The sequence below is a fragment of the Dama dama genome, chromosome 8, assembly GCF_033118175.1.
Source record: "Dama dama isolate Ldn47 chromosome 8, ASM3311817v1, whole genome shotgun sequence".
Classification (NCBI taxonomy): Eukaryota; Metazoa; Chordata; class Mammalia; order Artiodactyla; family Cervidae; genus Dama; species Dama dama.
In genome coordinates, this window is record NC_083688.1 from 17033491 (window position 1) to 17054602 (window position 21112).

Consider the following 21112-nt stretch of genomic DNA (forward strand, 5'->3'; position numbering starts at 1 on the left):
TGTGCCTGAACTGTTGATATAAATGATATAGTGTGTGTGGAATGCCTGCTTTCCTTCCAAGAGTTTGGAATTTTGGCATGTGCTAGGCAGAGGGTACTTATGTAACTAAGTAAGTAAGTGAAGTTGCTCAATCATGTCCGACTCTTTGAGACCCCATGGACTGTAGCCTATCAGGCTCCTCCATCCATGGGATTTTCCAGGCAAGAATACTGGAGTGGGTTGCCATTTTGGACTCTTAGGCTCAGGGCAGCTTCCCTGGCAGACAACATTTCATATCGTTGCTGGAGAATTAAGTGCGTCATGGGGACCCCTCTGGGAGAAGACTTTGGAAACTGACACATCTACGATGTGCTTTTTCCCCTTGCTGATTTGTTTTTTTTTTTTTTTTTTTTTTTGCCTTTTCAGTAGAATAAATAACAGCCATGAGTTCAACAATATGCTGAGTCCTTTCAGTCTTCCTGGTGAACCACGAGACCTGGGGATGGTCTTAGAATGTCTTAGAAACATGTTCCTCTCCCCAACAACGGTCTACAACCTGTACAATATATTATTCACATGGGAGTTTTCTAACTGAAAATTGTAGAATATTGTGAAGCCCACCTTTTTTCATTTTCTCCTTGTATAAAGTCCCCTTCGCTTTACCACAAGTCACAGGAAGCTGATCACTTTGAAAATCCGCATTTGTATCTTTGAGAGCTCTTCGACCTGCAAGGAAGCATGCGTTTTTTCATTCCATCTTGCTCTAAAATGGTCTCTCCTCCCCCATCTTGAGATCCTTCTTTATAACTTAAAATATAATGGGAGGATTTCTCCCATGAATTAGGTACATTTCTAGGTCTTTCTTTTATGACAGGTTAGGTCCATAAAGCTAATGTCACTTTATATCCCAATCCTCCGAAATCCTACACACATGCCTCTTGAGGAAGGGTCTGAATTCCCAAGCTTGCTGGCCCTAGCTACCTATTGCACGATCATTTTCCTCCTGCTGTTTTGAAGGAAGATTTATAGTCATATCATCGCTTTGAAGTTATACAGATGGAGAAAAAGCCTCAATTTTTCATTTTTTCCTCTCTGTTTGAGGGCTCAACTGGGTCAACAAAGCAGGATTGCAATGGGCCCCCAGCGGGTCAGTTCTGTCTTCCCGCCTTGCTTTCTGCTTTGCTTCACTTTTCTTTCATGCGAGCTTTCTCTGTGGCTAGAAGGTAACCTGCTCTAGAAGAAACCACCAATTGCTCAGGGAGAGGGCCTCTGTACACCCTTGGGTGAGGGTGCTGAGGTCTGATTCCTCTGAAGCAGGTGCTGAAAATCTTAGAATGTCAGTAGTGGGAACACCTTCTCTTGCCCTTCTGGCCAGCATTGAAGGGGATCCGTTAAAGACCGATATTGGGGCTTCTCTCTAGATGGGGAGTGTAGGCTGTGGACAGTCCTTCCAGAGTTAATTCTATTAGAGTTGGGTGGGAGTAGGAGGCCATTCAAATTCACCTGCCACCCACCAATTTACAGAGGAGGATATTGAGGCCAAAAAAAAAAATAAATAAATAAGTGACAGGCCACAGTTATACAATCAAAGAAATTTTAGGAATTTCTTTGGTAACAGGTCCCGTTATCACTCAGAGTCCCCTTTGGTGGCTAGCCTATGGCTCTCTATGTAGGCAAGAGAAGAATGAGCTAAATATTACGTGAGTCATACTCTTTAGATACATTTCTTCATATTTCCCTCCTTAAAAGTTATCACTGTGGTGAGGGGAGACCTGCTCAGGAGGCCTGGGGGTCTCTCACAGATCAACTGACTAATCAATGAAGTGGGTGCCTGTCATGTTGTTGAAACTGACCAGGACCTAGGACTATCTTAGTGTTTGTTCCTGGCTCTATAAGTCAATTAAGAAAATTGATTGATCACTAAAAACATGAATTATAAAATAGAAATTTGCATTACTTTAATTAAAAATGCATTAATCATTTATTTTTTTACCTCTTTTTCTGCCTGTTTTCAAAGACTCAGTGCAGACTGTTTTTCTCCCTGGGAGAAAGTAGAAAAATAACATAAATGTGTCTTTTAACAACATTGTGTTGCAAACAGTGTTTTGCAAAAATGCCATTCAAATGTCACTTTTCAGGAGTCTGTCTAGTACATCAAGAAAAATGTCAAATGCCTTGATAAGGAGTTAGGAGCTTTTTTCTGTAAAGGGCTATAGAGGAAAATATTTAAGGTGCTATGGACCACAATTCCTTTTGTGATTACTCAGCTCTACTATTTTATTGGGAAGGCATCCATAGACAACTCGTAAATGGTAAGATGTGGCTCTGGCTCTGTTCCACTAAAAATGTATTTATGAAACAGTTCATGGATTGAATTTTCCCTGTGGACCTTAGTTTGGGGGACCGTGGTCTAGACTTAGTTACAAAGATGATGCCTATCTGGGATATATCCTCTATTTCTTTTACTAACATTTCCCAGTCATTCCAAATAAAATTGAAACCGTGTCTTACATACTTCCCGAGTAACAGAGCAGCAATGTGAGTAGTGTAATGAAGTTGGACATCTGTCAAGTCTTTATTGTGCACCAGGAATGATCCTTAGAACCTGTCTCTATTGATTTACTTTATCCTTAGAGCAAATTTGTCAAATAAAAACTAATACTATCCTCATCTTACAGATGAGAAAATTGATGTGCACATCTAAAAATACAAATTAAATAAAAGCACTGAAGATTTACTTTTATAAACAGGCAGTGATTAAAGGCAGTAATATTAGGTCTCAAGGAAAACTTTATGCTCAATTCTGTAGGTCAGATAACTGCCACAAAACTCAACTTGAAAGGTTTTTGACCAAAAATGGCGCAAAAATGAGCAAGGATGGAAAAAAAAAAAAAAACAAACTAGCTCAATGGCCCAAAGAAGGGAAGCTTATAAAATTGATTGTTGTTTTTGTTGCTGTTTTTCCACCACTAGGTCTTGTCTGACTTTGTGACTTCATGGACTGTAGCATGCCAGGCGCCTCTGTCTTCCACTATCTCCCAGAGTTTGCTCAAAATCATGTCCATTGAATCAGTGATGCTATCTAACCATCTCATCCTCTTCTGCCTCTTCTCCTTTTGCCTTCAATGTAAAACTGATGCCTGAGTTTCTAAAGTTGTAGGGTTAGAGACAGCACAAAATGTTGACTTAGATATTTCAGAAAAATGTAGTATCTGATTCAATTGCTGATTGCATCCAAAAAGATCAGGCATGTCCATGTGCATGTGTAGGTCTGCCATCATTCAGCAGTGTCTGAATGTTGAAGTCAGGGATGCTTTCTAGCTAAAGGTCTGTGCCCATCATTCAGTTCCCATGGCTAGAATCCTAGAGTACTAATTTGGTAATGCTGGTTCTGGGAGAAAATAGCTCATATATGAAGCTGAGGTGGGCCTTGCTGGCCAGTTAGTCTCTTTATTATTATTTCACTTTACAGAGGAGTAAATTCAGGCAGAAGAGGCAATGTGACAGACCCAAGTCCACAGGACTACCTCAGGGGGTTGGGACGTGGGGCAGGACAGTTTCATTACTTGTGAGTTACATAGTGTTTTATAGCTACAACTATTTCCAGCCTCAAAAGTTATCAGTTCAGCACTGCAGAAGCCCTTGGGCCTTGGGTTCTAGTTGCAGATTCCACCACCATGCTACTTGTTTGAGATATCATCTTTGTCTCCCTGTCATGTTTTAGAAGTTGACTAAATCTGGTATATTTCTCAATGGTTAGTAGCTACAGAAAGTAATTAGAGAAATAAGTCTATTAATAAAAGTGTAGACTAAAACAAAAGAATTTAGACATTTAGTTATTAAAAATTTATTTATATATTTATTCCTCTTGGTTTGCCTCTTTGAGAATTTCAATTCTATGTCTCCCCCTTTTTCTGAGAAAATAGAAAAATATAAAACAGATGCTGCTGAAAAGTTGCATTGCATATAATAATACTTTAAAAAAATTCCATTTTATTGTAAGTTGTCAAGAGCCTACTGCATAAAGAAAAATAAACACTCCATAGCCTTGCACTTACCAAGCCTTTGATAGTTAACCTGGGTTCTTAGATTTCATGTTATTTACTCTCACACTAATCCAAATACTTTACATCTACATTTAAAAGAATTTAAGGCAAGTTTTATTTCTTGTATCTAAAGGAACACTTTGAGAATGATAATAATGAAAGCTGAAAATGAAGGAGAGTAAAAAATGCTGGCTTAAAACTCCACATTCCAAAAAATGAAGATCATGGCATCTGGTCCCACCACTTAATGGCAAATAGATAGGGAAACAATGGAAACAGTGAGAGACTTTATTTTTGGGGGCTCCAAAATCACTGCAGATGGTGACTGCAGCCGTGAAATTAAAAGATGCTTGCTCCTTGGAAGAAAAGCTATGACCAACCCAGCTGGCATATTAAAAAGTAGAGACATTACTTTGCCAACAAAGGTCCCTCTAGTCAAAGCTATGGTTTTTCCAGTAATCATGTATGGATGTGAGAGCTGGACTATAAAAACAGCCGAGCGCCAAAGAATTGATGCTTTTGAACTGTGGTGTTGGAGAAGACTCTTGAGAGTCCCTTGGACTGCAAGGAGATCAAACCAGTCCATCCTAAAGGAAATCATTCCTGAATATTCACTGGAAGGACTGATGCTGAAGCTGAAACTCCAATAATTTGGCCACCTGATAGGAAGAGCCAATTCACTGGAAAAGACCCTGATGCTGGGAAAGACTGAAGGCAGGAGGAGAAGGAGACAACAGAGGATGAGATGGTTGGGTGGCATCACTGATTCAATGGACATGAGTTTGAGCAAACTCCTAGAGTTGGTGATGGACAGGGAAGCCTGCTGTGCTGCAGTCCATGGGGTCGCAAAGAGTTGGACACAACTGAGTCACTGAACTGAACAGTTGTTACATGCTTATTATATGCCAGACATGAAATAAAACCCTTACATTTACTAATTTATCTTAAGGAGTTTTACTATCCCCATTACCTATAAAGAAATTGAAGCATCCTAAAATTAAAAAAATTAAGTTTAGCAATCAAGATTTCCTTTGCTTGAGAGGCAGAATCAATGCAATAATGCAATCATTTGGATTATCTAGGGATATGTGATCGTGACCTACACAAATAACACATTTGTGTTATCATCTTAACCCTGAATGAAGGCTTTTGGGCTGAAAAAATGAAAGAGACAAAAGAGCTTGTTCACATAGGTTTGGACACACAAAAATAAGATCTGAAGAATTAACCAAGAGAAATTGCCCAAGTGGAATTTGTAGAAATATAAGTTCAAGTCATAGAAAATCTTAGGGTGAGAGATATCAAAAAAGGTTGATTGAAACCTTATCTCAGGAGAATAGGCTCTCAGATTTAAGAGGTGATGGGTTGTGAGAGGAAAGATGAGGGGGCTTGTGTAGGTGAATTTCTTGAATGCCATGTTCAAACACGCTGGTCCCCAAGGCAGGGCCATGAAATGTTCACCTCTCTTTCCTTTCTTCTTTTATTCTTTGTTTCCTTTTCTTCCCTTCATTCTTTCCACTTTTCTCTCTTCCTTACTTTGTTCCTTCTTTCTTCCTTTCTCTTTCTTGCACTGGACTACAGTTTGGGCCTGTTTAACCATAGGTATCTTAGGCAAACAAAAAATACTTTCTATTCCTCTATGTTTTTCTCTGGCACTACTTGATTCACCTTTTGTCAAACCTGTTAGGCCAAATAAATTAAAGATACAAAAGTAGTCTGGTTTAGCTTAAGAGTTCTCCTTACTGGGAGATTTGGGGTTCAAGTCCACTTAATAATTGTTCTTTGTGAAGTTTCTCTCTCAATACACCACAGGAAGTGGAGTGGTTGTTCTTGGGTTTCATATTCAAATATACTATCTATTGGCACCAGAGACTTGCTATAGAAGTTCAGTGCTCCCCTCCCCTCAAGGCAAGTGAGGAGGCTTCTAAGATAATTAATCTGTGTCTCCAAGGGAGACAGAGGCAGAGGTGTTTAAAGACTCAAACCTGGGAAGTCTAGAGAGGGGTCTAGACAGTCTGAAGGCCATGAAGAGACATGGTTTTCATGAGCCTTCCCTAGGAACGGAGAGGCTCAGTTAATTCTTGAGAGATACTGTGTCCAGGAGGATGTTTTGGATGAAAGAGGTGACCCCAGGAGGGGTGTGGACCTCCTGGGAGCTGGGAGACTAGGAAGGAAGTAGTAAGCCATCGGTTGGATTTCCTGCATCAGGGGAACTTCAGTTGAGAAATTCTCCCTGAAGGGGGAGGATCTCTGAAAAACCCACAAATGTGACTCATGCATCTGCCATTTCAGGGAGAAGTGAAAGGTTTATTGTTAGAGGTCCATTCCTGCTTTTGACTACTTCCTTCTCTCCTTCCTCCCCAATTTGAATTAGCCAAAAGCAGTAGATACTGAATGGCATTAGAGAGGATGTGTAGATGGTCGAAGAGGCTGGTCTTACCCAATTTCCCCCCTACCTATTTTACAGTTTTAATATTGTATCAGCTCAGTCTTTTTAATGTTGAGTGAGAATATCACTGCTGCTGAAAAGGATTAACACAACTCTGGGGCTTATTTAAGACTTCATCCTGTGGCATAGAAAGAACTATTTAAGACAACAGGTTTGATAAGGAAGGAAGTAGGAGAAGGAACAAATGTGATCTGTGCTTAGACTTCTCATTCCAGCTATTAAATCAAATATGGCAGTGAGATTTCACAAAACTCAGAGGACAAAATTCTTAGATCAGGTAGGTATAACCTGGGAAATAAACAAGATGGTAAAGATAAGTATGGTAGGCTTCCCTGGTGGTCCAGTGGTTGAGAATTGGCCTGCCAATGCAGGAGACTTGGGTTTGATCCCTGGTTGGGGAAGAAGATCCTACATGCTGTGGAGTCACTAACCCCATACATCAAAACTACTGAGCCTGTGCTCAAGAGCCTGGGGACGGAAACTACTCAGCCCACATGTTGCAACTACTGAAGCGTGCTCAACCCACTCCAGTTTTCTTGCCTGGAGAATTCCACGGACAGAGGAGCATGGCAGGCTACAGTCCATGGGATCACAAAGAGACATGACTGAGTGACTAATACTACTACTATATTTCAAAATGTATTTAATATATAATAATAATATATTCAAATATATATATGGATTGAAAGGATTTCTTCCAAATGAAAGAAATGTATATCCAAATATGTTTTCAGCTCCAGAAGAAAAATCTTGTCATCTCTACAGTGCCATGTAAACCCAACAGCATTGTCTTATATGATATGATTTTAAAGAATGACCAAAAGAAATAAAGCAGAGAAGAAAAACATTAGTAGAATGGGAAAGGAGCAGGAAAAAGAAGAGAGATAAAGAAGAGAATACAAAGAATGAGAGAGAAATGACAATCACAGAACTCGGTTCAGAGAATGGAGTGTCGCTTGTCTCTAGAGCCCCAACAGTATGGTGTGTGCCCTGAGTTTGGTTTAAGTAATTGTGTGTATATTGGGCAGAGACCTGATGTGATACCAGGAGTCTGGCTTCTGCTTAATTGATTAAATTCTCTCTTGTCTGTTTCTCCTCATTCCATTGAGAGTTGTGTTCATCAGTTACAACAGACTTTTCTAACACTCTCCCCCTTACTTCCCACTCAACGCTAACTTGTCTCTGGCCACAAAGCTCTGGGTTGCATCCACATTCCAGCTCCTTTTATTGCCAAAGTGCCTCAGGTGACAAGGCCAAGCCTGAACCAACAAAGAGTCTGACTTTGCCTCTTTGAGGAAATCAGGGACTTGGGAGGAAAATGAGGAGAACAAGTAAGCAGATTGCTGTTTGTCACCCATAAGTATTCTCTCTTTTCTCTCAAAGGACCCTTGATGCCTGTAACCTCCCCTTGCACTTAGCTCTGGCCACGTGACAAAGTGTGGGCCACTGGGATGTGAGCAGAATAGTCTGGGTCTTTCCATGAAAAGAAAAATGTGGGTGATATCCCTATTAACAGAAAGCAGTGAACAAATCCTTAGAGTTCTTGAAGAAGAAAACCAAAGTAACAGAAAACGCAATTGAAGGTAAGTTCAAGAAAAAATTTTCCGAAATTGTTTAAAAAAATCAAATATACTTTGCGTAAGTACATGTATTTTCACTCTGTAGCAGAGAACATAGATTCCAGTCAACCCTGAAATATATTCCAGCAAACTTACTGGACTTTAAAGATAAAGAATTGAATGGGCAGCTTGGGCCAAAAGACCAAGTCATTTTCAAGGGAGAGGAATCTCTTTGGCGGTAAAATTTTCCATAGCAACATTGAATGCCATAGAAGGTTTCAGGAAAATCCTACAAGACAGTTCTAGAAGTAAAGAACAAGCAAATTATTTTCAGATATAAATAATAAAATCAAGTACTTTTGAACAGGGACATTTTGGAAATATTAGTCCCATGAGTATTTATTGAGAAAACTGCTAGAGGGTCCACTTTAGCAAACCAAGACAGAACTGAAAAATTTTGGCAAAAAGATTAAAATAAAAATGGAAATGAGGTGACAGACCAGAGTGATAAGTGTATATGTCCAGAAAATAAAGATATAATGTAATACAAAAAAAAAAAAAATTGCAGAGGAAGGCAGAAATACAAGTGGTAGAACAAGGTCATTGTCTGTCTTATTGTTAGGAGTCAAGGGGTATTATTTGGATAAATAAAGGATAAATATAAAGCACTTTTAATATATGAGAGGTAAAAAATAAAGGGAACATATGGCCTAAATTGGGTAGGAGAGGAAAGAGACTGGACAAAGAAATAGGACACATGCTAATTTTGCAAATCTACCAGATGGGAAATTAATGGGATCTGTCTACAGAGAGGATCAAAGGTACCATATAAAGGTAATTCTAAGAGTAATTACTACAACAAAAGAATAAACCTTTGTAAATATCATAAGTATATACTCCCAACCAAAAGAAATATGGGAAATGAACAAGAACTCAACCATTCATTTCTTTTAAAGGAAAGACCCAAAAGTGGCTCATGTTTCTCCTACTCAGGAGAAATGTGGCCGGGCTAACTGGGAGGCCAGTTGGGAGGGTTAGTCTCAGCTAAGCAATCCTATGCCCAGCTTTAACCACTACAACCAAAGTGCAAACCTTCCTAAGTATCACAAGTACACACATGCACATAAATGCATTGAAGACAGAATGCAGAGTGTTGACATTTTTAATATCCAAGACACTAGAACAAGATGAATCATGAGTACAAATTAATATGACAGAAACGAGTTCAAACATTTTGGTCCTAACAATAAAAGGACATGGACTTAACTCACTTATTTAAATAATATATTTTGTAATTAAATTACAAAGTAAACCCCAGCTTTTAACCATATACAAAAGGCTCAAGTAAAAACACATTTTTAAACACTGAAAATCAATGTACAGGCAAAGGTAATTTTGGCATACATCAATGAAAAGAAACCAGGGAATTCTGATCTGATTATCAAACAAAGTATAATCCAGGACAAAACGTTTTAAGCAAATAGAAATTACAGGAAATATCATGAGAGGTAAAAACACTCTACTAGTAGACAATCTTATTTTTTATTACCCTCAGTCCACAGGTGATCAAGTGGACAAAATGAGAAGGCTATGAAAGACCCAAATAATACGTTTTAACAAGGTTGATACGATTGATACACATTCAACTTCATACCTAGAAAATGGAAATAGAGAATGTACATTTTCTCCCACCCTCTCTTAAGCAACTCCTGGGTCAAAGAGTAAATGTAAATCCAAATTGCAGGCTATCTGGCAAGCAACAATACTAAAATATTGCCTATAAGAACCTATATAAAAATAATTGAAAAAAAAAAAAAAGAACCTATGTATTATTTAATTTAAAAAACTAATTCTAGAAAGAATGAAACTATGTATATATACAGCCAACCTTCATTACTCACATATTCCAAATCTGTGAAGTCACCCACTCTCTAAAATTAATTTGAAACTCCCAAGTCAGTTCTCATGGTGCTTCCATGGTCATTCATGGTGGTGTGCAGAGCAGTGAATAATTTGTGTGGAGCCGGACATGCGTGTGCCCAGTAGAGGCTGAGCAAGACAAAGCTCTGCCTCCTTGTTTCAGCTCATTTTGTAAACATTCATCCTTTTGCCATCTACTTAATTTCATGTTGTTCTCATTTTTGTGCTTTTTTTGTTGGTAATTATGCGGCTTAAAATGGCCTAGTGCTGAAGTGCTGTCTAGTGTTCTTAAGACTGTGACGTGTCTCATGGAGAAAACACGTGTGTTAGAGGAGCTCCAGTCAGGCATGAGTTATAATGCCGTTGGATGTGAGTTCAACATTAATGAATCAACATATATAATAAACTAGGTGTCTTTAAACAGAAACACTCATGAAACAAAGATACATATTTATTGGTTTACAAAAATAGGACCAGAGGCTCACAGGAACCAAACCCTCTATTTCTTTTGGAAGCAAAGTCTTGATATTAGCTACTTTGTGTTTGGGGTGACTTCATACAACCTCTATACCATGAATAATGAAAACTGGCTGTATTGGTATACACATGCATACACACACAATGTATTTTCAGAGTCCACCCAATTTTTTCATTGTTTTTGATTTCAGATATTATACTTTTCAATCTCAGAATTTCTATTTGGTTCTTTTTTAAAAAAAAAAAATATATATATATATATAGTTTTGAAACATTTTTGTGAATGGATGTGGAGGGACTAGGAAAAAAAAAAAAGGAATCAAGCACATTTTTCTATACTTTTGACTCAAGCAACTGAGTAGAAATAATGCCATTTAGTGAGAGAAAGGTGGTGGATGACAGGCTTGGGAGTGAAATAAAGAAATGGGTTTCATGTGTCAAATCTGAGACTCCAAGTGGAAGTTTGGAGTCAGAAGTTGAACTTATGACTTGGCAGTTCAATAGAGGGACCAAAGGAGGTGAAATAAAACTGGTGGTCATTAACATATGGATAGAATTTATAGCTACCAGACTGGATGAAATACCTAGGGATGTAATCTCAGCTAAATTCCAACATGTAGATATAGGAAGCCATATGAAGGGACCATCACCACCAACAGTACCACAACTATCAACTCTCTCATCAACAATACCAACAAATGACCAGGAAGGAGCTATGAGCAAGTAGGAGATCATCTTTAGCAGACAAGAGAGTGTGTCAAATTCTCCCAGCTTACTCACCTGATCACAGTGATGCCAAGACCCACCAGGTGTTAGGAGGCAAGAAGCAGCCGACAACCTCCCAGTCAGAAAGACCATGACCAGACCTCCCTCTGATAGGCCACCCAGCTTCATCCTCTTGACTGGAGAAACCAGCTTGTTAGAAAGAGATCCCTTCAGGTCTAAAGCCCAGGATCCTGGGAGGAGGTCTGCCTCCCCATCCGCAATGCTCCCCACGCCTGCTGCCTACTCCTGCCTCACCCATGAGGTCAGCAGAGCTGTTCATCTATGGCCAATCTGTATAGTCCTCTTGGGAGCATGTGGTGTAGAGGCAGCCTTAAAATCGCAATGAGATCTACAGAGAATATACCTTAGCCAACAGCACTGATTATATCACTGTACATAACAAACAATCAACAACGAAAACTGACCAACCTTCTAATTTGTAGTTTCCTAACATTTCCTTATCCCTCCCTTTATTTCAACATTTTTTCCCCCAGATTTAAGTATAGAATCATATACTTAGATTAAACTTTTCAAACTGATAGAATTATTCATTTAAATTACTCTTCCAACACATTCTTAGCTGCATCAAAAAGAAGCTTAACTATTTCTAGTGCAGAGTTTCTTCTCACCTGCCACGTGGTGCGAGTACTTTTAACCTGGGCCAAGGATAGTTGGAGGCATAAATCACTCCAAGTATTTGGGGTATGATATTGGCTTAACCTTGTGGAATTAGTCCTTCTTGGTTTCATCTTAGTGGAAAAATATGGAGGTTCCCACCTTGCATTTAGCACCTAAGGTTGCTAGATTGTGAGGCTGTGTCAATATGTATATTTGTCACTGGGAACCTCTATTGTGACCCGACCCTGGGCTATATTGCAAATGAGACTCTTGACTCTTTGCCTCTGGGTGAAACTCAGAATTTTTTTAAAAGGGAAGCTCTGAGTTCACTTCTTTCTTCTGTGGAAGTAGAGAATCATTGTAAATTATCCTGCCATGTGCTATAGGATGAGCTATGGGAATTTTATCTACAGCCAACAGCAACTCAGTCTTTAGCATGAGTGCTAGCTTGGCCAAAGTCTTTCAAAATCTTGGAAGCCTTCTATTCCTTTGTTTTTGGGGATACCCAAATCTGGCTTTTCCTTCAATTATGCTGAATTCCCACGCAACACCAGTAATAATGCTCACTTTTGGAGTCTGTTTATATATCTTCACCCAAAATGAGTACCATGAAGAAAGATTGAGTTTTGGCAGCCATTAGTAGAGATGTGGTCTGATTTTTCAGGAAGGAGAAGTTGTAGAAGGGTTGAGAGTGTGAAATGGGTAAGTTGAGAGGTGAAAATGGAAATGGGATGAGGGCCATAAGGATAAGGTCTGATAAATAGAAGGTGTATAAAGAAGGGTCCTCAGTATTTGGCAATCAAAGAACAATACAGAAAGTATTTTGATGATGCTGGGAATAATAATTAGCCTATCAGTAGTAAATACTTATTAAATACTATATGAGAGAGATAGTCTTAAAAAAGATGTTGTAAATATCCTCGCTTAAATCACTGAACAAATCATTTGCATTATATATTTAGGTGAAGACAAGAAAGGAAATCAGAACAGAAAAAAGATAAAGGATCTCAAACTAATTCAGATTTAGCAACAAGATGGAGACTGTAGTAGAAAAATCTATATTCATCATATTTTACTGTTTTTAGGTAAGATCCTTTCCAAATACTTTCTCTATTTCTGCCAACAAAATCCAACTCTATGGGCCTGTGTTTTGTACAAGGCTAACTAATTAAATTCCAGAGACCAGATTTTTAAAATGTAAGCCTTTGTACCTAACGAAGAATTACACAAAGAGAGCAAGGGGAAGTCCTCTCAACCCATAGCTTTAGAAGGAGAGACAGAATTCTGTACCATAAAACTAACATAAAGAATTGCCTTATATGGGAGAGATGTCCCATGTAAAGCATATGAATGGAGAGGACATATGTATATCTATGGCCGATTCATATTGATGTATGGCAAAAACATCATAATATTATAAAGTAATTATCCTCCAGTTAAAATAAGTAAATAAATTCAAAACAAGAATTGCCTTGACAGTATTAAATTCAGAATTTTCATAAGAAGGTAAGACATGTCTGTTTGTAACCATTACCAATATATTCTGTTCTCTGTAATATAAATTTGCCTTGAAAGAGTTATTTGGAAGGGTTTTATAATACTCCCCTCATTAGAAAGTATTGCCACTTATTACAAATTTCTTAAGAAACTTAGTTCTGATTGGTTGTCTTGATCATTGGAAGGCCTGGCCCTAGTATTTTAAGTGACAGGTGGATCCTTAAACTACTATACAGATGCTCCTAAGATTTTATATTAAATCAGAAAAAGATCCCTGGCATTCCGATTTCCTCGTATGCAAATAGGCAATAAAATGACCATAGATTTCCTACTTAAAAAGATTTTGAGAGTCTTATCTCATTTAAATTTATTCCAGCTCTTTTGTAATGGGAAAAGGATATTCATAGATGGAAACAAATGTGTACAGTATATAAATTTTTTTAAAATGTAAGAAAATTCTTAGTGGAAGAACATTAAATAAGACATAAATAAATGGGTATGTCTCTGCTCTCCCTAAATTATTCTGCAAAATCAATGTATTTCTAACTAGAGTTTCCAAAGAACTTGGGAAGGAGATAGGGAGAGAATCTTCTTGAGCTAATTCTAAAATTCACCCCTAGCTTCAGTCTGTTGCTACTTCTGAGCTCTCCCTTTCCTCCTGGAATGTTTTATAAAAGAAAAACTAATATTCAGACAAGTAAAGGTGCTGTGTGATCAAAGTGCCTGTGTATAAATAGTCAAAACTCATAGGATTTTGATGAAAATATTAAAAATTATCAGGTAGTTCAAATATTCTAGAATCAAATATAGAGCAATATTTTTTAAAAATCTAGAAATGGCTATTATAAATATGATAGGAAACCAAAGAACTAGAGAGAAAAAGGCTAACAAATTTGACCTCCTAAAAATTTATAACTTCTTTAAGACAAAATATTCCGTTAACAAACCTAAAAGAAAAACAACAAACGGGACAAAATATTAGGAACATATAGGACCAAGATGTAGTGTGCATGTATCTGATACAAAGATGTCTATAGTCATGCAATATAGTAAGAAAAAGAAAAACATCACAACAGGAAGCACTGACTGAGCATTCCATGACAAAACGTTCTATGAAGAAGGAAAACAAATGACCAATAACAAATGGAATATACCCAACCACACTAAAGATGAAAATAGGGCATGTTAAAGCATCCTTTAAAAAAGGTTTTTTGTAGTTCAATTTAAAATGTTATGTATTTTAATTTTCTAGGTATGATATAATTTTTAAGAGAGAGAGAGTATGCATAGAATTACTCTATTTAGATAAATAAAACTGTATTACAAAAGGTGTTAGCACATGCATAGAAAAGTTCTGCAAATGTATATGTCAATATTTATAAGAAACGTTTTAAAGGAAGAATAAAAAGCAAGATATTCACATGAAGATATGAGCATTTTGAAAAATAATTACTTTAAAAGGCATTAATCTTTTTCTTATTAAAGGTATAGAAAATATAATAAATTTTAGCCTTAAAAATAGTTCATTTGTAACATGAAAACTGAGTAAATTCTTATGCAGTCTTACTTCTTTTCCCACTGTGTTTTCCCAAAGTAGAATTGCTTCCAATATCCATGGAATCTAGAAAGTAACAGGTGGTGGTCAGAAACTTTAAAAAACTGTAAAACTGAAAAATCTCTTCACTACTTATGTGCATCAGTTTCCTCATTTATGAAACAGGGATAACAACAGGTATGCCATTCAGATTTTACATTTTTTATGAAGATTAAGTAAGACCTTATTTGCAAAAGCTAATGAGAAATCACTATATAAATCAGTAACATGTTAGAAGGCCTCCTCCAAAACTATCTGGTGAGCTTACAAATAGTTGTCTGAGGTCTTTTTTTTTCTGATAGGGTAAAGGATTGTTTGTCTTTTGAGGTCTTTCCAAGGTTGTGACAAAATTATCTTCCAGCAGAAGAACACATTTATTTCTTTGCCCCATGATATTGTCAATTTCACCAGTGTATTTCAACTGCATCATCCAGGTATAATCAATTGGACCCATTCTGTTAAACAGAATTCTTTCCTCCCTGCAGTTCCCCAAAGGGTCAGGTCAAGTGAGGGCAGAGAATAGGGTTGTGATGAGGACTGAGCCTCCCTGTCAAAGTGTGTTTAGACTCAAGCGCATCAGAAGTGGGAGCTCTGATTTCAGACTCCTGACATCCTGCAGCCCAAGGTCCTGTGACCTTCACCTTCTGTAACTGGTCCACCCCCTGTTGGGAGCTGCTTGAAGTTCTCCTTGAACACTGATCACCTTCCACAGCTGCCCCTGGGTCTGGGATATCTATTCAACCACCTCTACCTTGAACTTGGGTGGCCTTACCCATCCTATCAATGCTTGATGACTTTTAGTCACTGCTTCTTGGCCTCTTAGAACACTTTTTGAAGAATATATGACACAGGAGCACTTCTAAGTCCGTGGAGCTCTGCTCCTAAGTTATGGCTTGCAAAGAAATTTTCACTTACACCTCCTCCCCTCCTCTTTCCCTGACTCCTCCATCACAGGGTGGCTTTACCTCTGCCATCTCTTTCTCTTGTTGCTGCTCCTCGCTGTCCTTATCCCTTCCTTTTCATCTACTTTTACTCTTCACCCCAAATATGCATTTTTATTTTTCTATTTTTTTTCTTTATATACTTCTCCAATCTACTCATTGATGACATTTTAACATACATCTGTACTTACTTTTATGTGACACTATTCTTTTCCAAAAATGCTGTTTGTTACATTTATATGTATATACATATTCAATTATTAAAGTAACTTTAATAGATATTCTCATATAAATACTGTAATAAATGAATTTTTGCCAGACAAATTTCCAAATGTTGAAACACAGAAGGTAGACTTTTTTTTTTTCTGTTCACTCAACAAGGTTGCTGAGCATCTCTCACGTGTCAGGTGCTGAGGTAAATGATGGTGATGATGCAGGGCAGAAGACTACGGAAGCATCAGTGCTTATCAATCTTATGAGCAACCAGGGAACTGATGCATAAAGAGGGGTACACATTGAAACATGGAGACTGTTAGACACATTGTACAGTCTACTCTGGGGATGCAGAAGGCAGGAAGAACTAGCCTGGTTTGAAATGAGGGACCTTTCCTAGAGGAAGAATCATGGAAGTGGGAGGTAAACAGATTAGGGAGAAAGGTGACCAAGATGACAGCCCCAAAGGGATGGAAGCTCACATATAAAAGTCTGGATTCAGCAAGTGCAGGAAACCAAGAAGAGTTCAGGGTGTCTGAACCAGAGTGAGACGATGAGAGGCAATGATGAGGATGGAGAAAGATGCAGGGGCCTCAGGTAGGGAGTTTGGAAGTCACTCAAAGAAGAATTAATTTATTCCAAAGGAAAATTAAAAGACATTTGGCTATTACATAGGAGAGCAGCATGAACACATTCGCATTTTTGAAAGGTCAACTTAGCTAAATCACTTAGACTGTGTTTGGTGGGAACAATATTAGAAGAAGGAGAATAAACAGGAACCTGTAGAACTAGTTCAAGTGAGAAGTGATACAGACATGGATAAGGGTGCTGACATGGAGATGGAAATAAGTGGACAGGCTGGAGACATTTAAAAGGAATAACTGATAGAGTTAGGTGACAGATTGTTGTTGTTTAGTCACTAAGTCATGTCTGATTCTTTTGTGACCCCCATGGACTGTAGCCCATCAGCCTCCTCTGTCCATGGGATTTCCCAGGCAAGAATACTGGAGTGGGTTGCCATTTCCCCCTCCAGGGGATCTTCTCAACCCAGAGACTGAACCTGCACCTCCTGCCCTGGCAGGCGAATTCTTTATCACTGAGCCACCAGGGAAGCTGAGGTGACAGATGGGTTATGTCAGTTGAGATGTCTGTGTCATGGATGACTGAGAAGTTCAAGTAGAAAGAATGAATCAGTTAGTAAGTGTTTTAGAGATAGAGAACACTGGAGGAGCAGATACTGGTTTTCAGGGGAAAGACGATGCGCTCAGTTTTGAAAGAGTTTGAAGGTCTTTGAGAGATATCTAAGTGGAGACGTTTAAAACCTTAGGACCTTGGCCAGATCTTTCTGATACTTGGATAACTGAGTTTGAAAGCACAGCAGACAGAGCCAGGCTGGGCTGGAAATGTGGGTTTAGGAACAATTTGATTGTAGATGGTGATTGAAGCTGAAGAGTGCATGAAACTCCATTGGCAACATCTCTTACAAACTGGGTGAGTTACAGGAGCCATTTTGATACCTGGGGACACCTTACCCTAAAAACTCACTGTCGTTGTGAACAGTGTTGCTTTGGTCTCATGAGCATCTCAGATCCACAACTTCTCCATTTCTCTCCTCTCTTTCTTTTGCACTATCTTGATTCTCTCTCTACCATTTTTTTTCCTCATTTTTTAACCGTTTGTCTCTCTGTTCAGTTCAGTTCAGTCGCTCAGTCATGTCTGACGCTTTGTGACCCCAGGGACTGCAGCTCGCCAGGCTTGCCTGTCCATCACCAACTCCTGGAGCTTACTCAAACTCATGTCCATTGAGTTAGTGATGCCATCCAATCATCTCTCTGTGTCTCATCTATCCTCTCCACTGATTACTTCCTGTATGTATCTCATTCCATCTGGTTTTCTATGCTTCTGTCTCTGGAGCTAGTGTTATTATTGAAGTAATTCTCTTTATACTGTCACATCCCTTTCTAATTTTTCTTTCCTTTCAATTTTACCTTGATCTTTTGGCTTTAAAATATTACAGTCTTTGCATTTATCTGTTTTTTCTTCAATGATATTTAGCTTCATCTCACAGTTTACCACTTTCATTGTCACTATTTGCTTGCTCTTTTGACATTGGCCACTCTATTGATTATTATTACTTCTGCCATTCTCTATGAGTTTCCTGCATCACAGGCCTATCAATCACAGACTTTATTATCATGTTTATGGTAAAGTTCCTAGAGATACCTTGAAAATTACCTATCTTCCTCTATAAAACTTCCCAATCTGGTGACAATTGGATCTTGTGAAACTTGAAACATACTCAAACATCTTTTAATTTGAGGAAACTTACTCAGAATATCTTTTCAGCCTAACTCTTCCATTATTGGGCTTCCCTGGTGGCTCAGAGGTTAAAGCGTCTGCCTGCCATGTGGGACACCCAGGTTTGACCCCTGGGTTGGGAAGATCCCCTGGAGAAAGAAATGACAACCCACTCCAGTATTCTTGCCTGGAGAATCCCATGGACAGAAGAGCCTGGTAGGCTACAGTTCACGGGGTCGCAAAGAGTCAGACACCACTGAGTGACTTCACTTCACTCACTTCCATTATTATTAAACAAGGAAGAGCTTTTCCTCTGGGCAGACAGGGAAACAAAGAAAACTGATAACTAGCATCACAATAGGCTTTTCGATCACATGCTAATAGACTGACATCTCTTCTGATTCTATTTTTAGAGTTTTGAATTCATAGGACACTGAAGGGAAATAGGAAACAACAGACTACAGATGATGACAGGAAGCTGATCTATGTCCACAACTGAGATGGACAGAGGAGAAATACAACTGCTCCAATGACCACTTTTCATATCCAACAGAGATTTACTCTCTTTCTACATAGCCACACCTCCTCCTTCTCTTCCTCTTTATGGTCTCCTTAGAAAATTTGTCTCCGTAATTTCGATTCTGTGAGCTTCTCTGCCCCTGATTTCTCTTGTCTTCTGTGTTGATTTCTCTCATATCATCAGTTATACATTTTTTTTTAAAGAATTATTTATTGTTTATTTGAAATTCAAATTTAATTGCAGGTCTTGCATTTTTAATGTTTATTTATTTGACTGCATTGAGTGTTAACTGTGGCACATGGGCTCCAGAGTGCCTGGGGTCAGCAGTTATCGCACGTGGACTTGGTTGCTCCGAGTCATGTGGGATCTTCCCAGATCAGGGATCGAGCCTGTGTCTCCTGCATTGCAAGGCATACTCTTAACCACTGGACCACCAGGGAAGTCCAGTTATATTGTTAACATCTGTTCTTTTTTAATTCTCTGTTCATCCTTTTTCATCTTATCTTTTTAGGTGTTTTGTAGGCTGATATATATAGCTGATTCCATTCCCACCCTCTTTGTTTATGGTTTCTGCTTTTTCCCTCTCAATCTGGATATATATATTTCAATATTCACACTAATACTGGTGGTTAAATATATTCATTAATATATATACATATATATGCATATATGTGTGTATATGTCACATATACACACATACATACATACATATGCATTTATTTGTTGTTCAGTTGCTCAGTTGTGTCTGACTCTGCAACCCCATGGACTGCAGCACACCAGGCTTCCCTGTCCATCAGCAACTCCTGGAGTTTGCTCAAACTCTTGTCCATCGAGTCAGTGATGCCATCCAACCATCTCATCCTCTGTCGTCCCCTTCTCCTCCTGCCTTCAATCTTTCCCAGAGTTAGGGTCTTTTCAAAGGAGCCAGCTCTTCACATCAGGTGGCCTAAGTATCAGAGGTTCAGCTTCAGCATCAGTCCTTCCAATGAATATTCAGCATTGATTTCCTTTTGGATTGACTGGTTTGATCTCCTTAGTCCAAAGGACTCTCAAAGAGTCTTCTCCAACACCACAGTTCAAAAGCATCAGTCCTTCAGTGCTCAGCCTTCTTTATGGTCCAACTCTCACATCCATACATGACTACTGGAAAAACAATAGCTTTGACTATATGGACCTTTACTGGCAAAGTAATGTCTCTGCTTTTTAATATGCTGTCTAGGCTTATCATAGCTTTTCTTCCGAGGAGCAAGTGTCATTTAATTTCATGGCCACAGTTACCATCTGCAGTGATTTTGGAGCCCAAGAAAATGAAGTCTCTCACTGTTTCCATTGTTTCCCCATCTATTTGCCATGAAGTGATGGGACCAGATGATATGCATTTATTATTGTTAAATACACTTTCTTGCATCAGACACTGATACATTCCCCTGTGACTATGCCAGATCCCTTGTATCTCCTCTTTGGACTCTGATCATGCAACACAGCTCTTATCTTCCTGTTACATAAAATAGTCACTCCTTTTTATCCTTAAACATTTGTACATCCATTAATATTTCCTCATCCCAAAATGGGGAAGCAAGAGCTAGCCTGCCTAAGTCTTAAAGATTTTGTGATGACAGAGTAAGATCTTATTTGCTAAAAGAATTTAAAATACCATCAGACAATCTAATTACAATGTGTTGAATATGTGACAAAATCTATACTAAAGTTTTAGAATGGTTGATCTGAAGCCTTTATTTCTGTCTATAATTACACAGCAGGACCAGTTGTCTTTTGATGTTTTTATAATTACAAATGGCATTAGTGTCAACTAGTATACCACTATAGAAATCTAGGATCTTGGTGTTAGTAGACATGACAGTAGGTGCTTGAAAAGATACCATCATTGTGGTAATTGTTTCTGCTAAAATAGGAGTATAAAAGTACACACATTTAGTGACTAGGGTTTCCCAGGTGGTGCAGTGGGAAAGAATCCGCCTGCCAGTGCAGGAAATGTGGGTTCAATCCCCAAATCGAGAAGTTCCCTTGGAGTAGGAAATGGCAAACCAGTCCAGTATTCTTGCCTGGGAAATCCCATGGACAGAGGAACCTGGCAGGCTACAGTTCATGGGGTCGCAAAGAGTTGGACATGACTGAGCGACTAACACACATTATTATATTATTATACTCATTTTGTTAAGTGTAAATTTATAATAATTTCCTGCCTCCTTCCATTTTCTAAAAATCCCAGAAGTAG

General features: G+C 38.5%; 1 protein-coding gene and 1 long non-coding RNA gene across 7 annotated transcripts in view; one reads left to right on the forward strand and one right to left on the reverse strand.

Annotated features, from left to right (window-relative positions):
* Positions 1–21112, forward strand: part of LOC133060800 (uncharacterized) — a 70329-nt gene that overhangs the window by 47903 nt on the left and 1314 nt on the right. Inside the window, exon 2 of one of the 2 annotated variants that reach the window (XR_009693850.1) lies at positions 7858–8057. The exons of the other annotated variant lie outside the window; for it this stretch is intronic. This is a non-coding gene — a long non-coding RNA (uncharacterized LOC133060800). The remainder of the gene's footprint in view (positions 1–7857; positions 8058–21112) is intronic. 2 annotated transcript variants of the gene reach the window in all.
* The window catches only part of SP100 (SP100 nuclear antigen), a 91633-nt gene that overhangs the window by 19822 nt on the left and 50699 nt on the right, over positions 1–21112 (reverse strand). For 4 of the 5 annotated variants that reach the window (XM_061148539.1, XM_061148540.1, XM_061148537.1 and 1 more), the window contains 3 exons: positions 14878–14931; positions 1973–2020; positions 601–705 (listed from right to left, as the gene is read on the reverse strand). In XM_061148539.1, the coding sequence (XP_061004522.1) occupies positions 601–705; positions 1973–2020; positions 14878–14931 (207 nt within the window). The remainder of the gene's footprint in view (positions 1–600; positions 706–1972; positions 2021–14877; positions 14932–21112) is intronic. The other variant, XM_061148538.1, reaches the window with a different exon arrangement.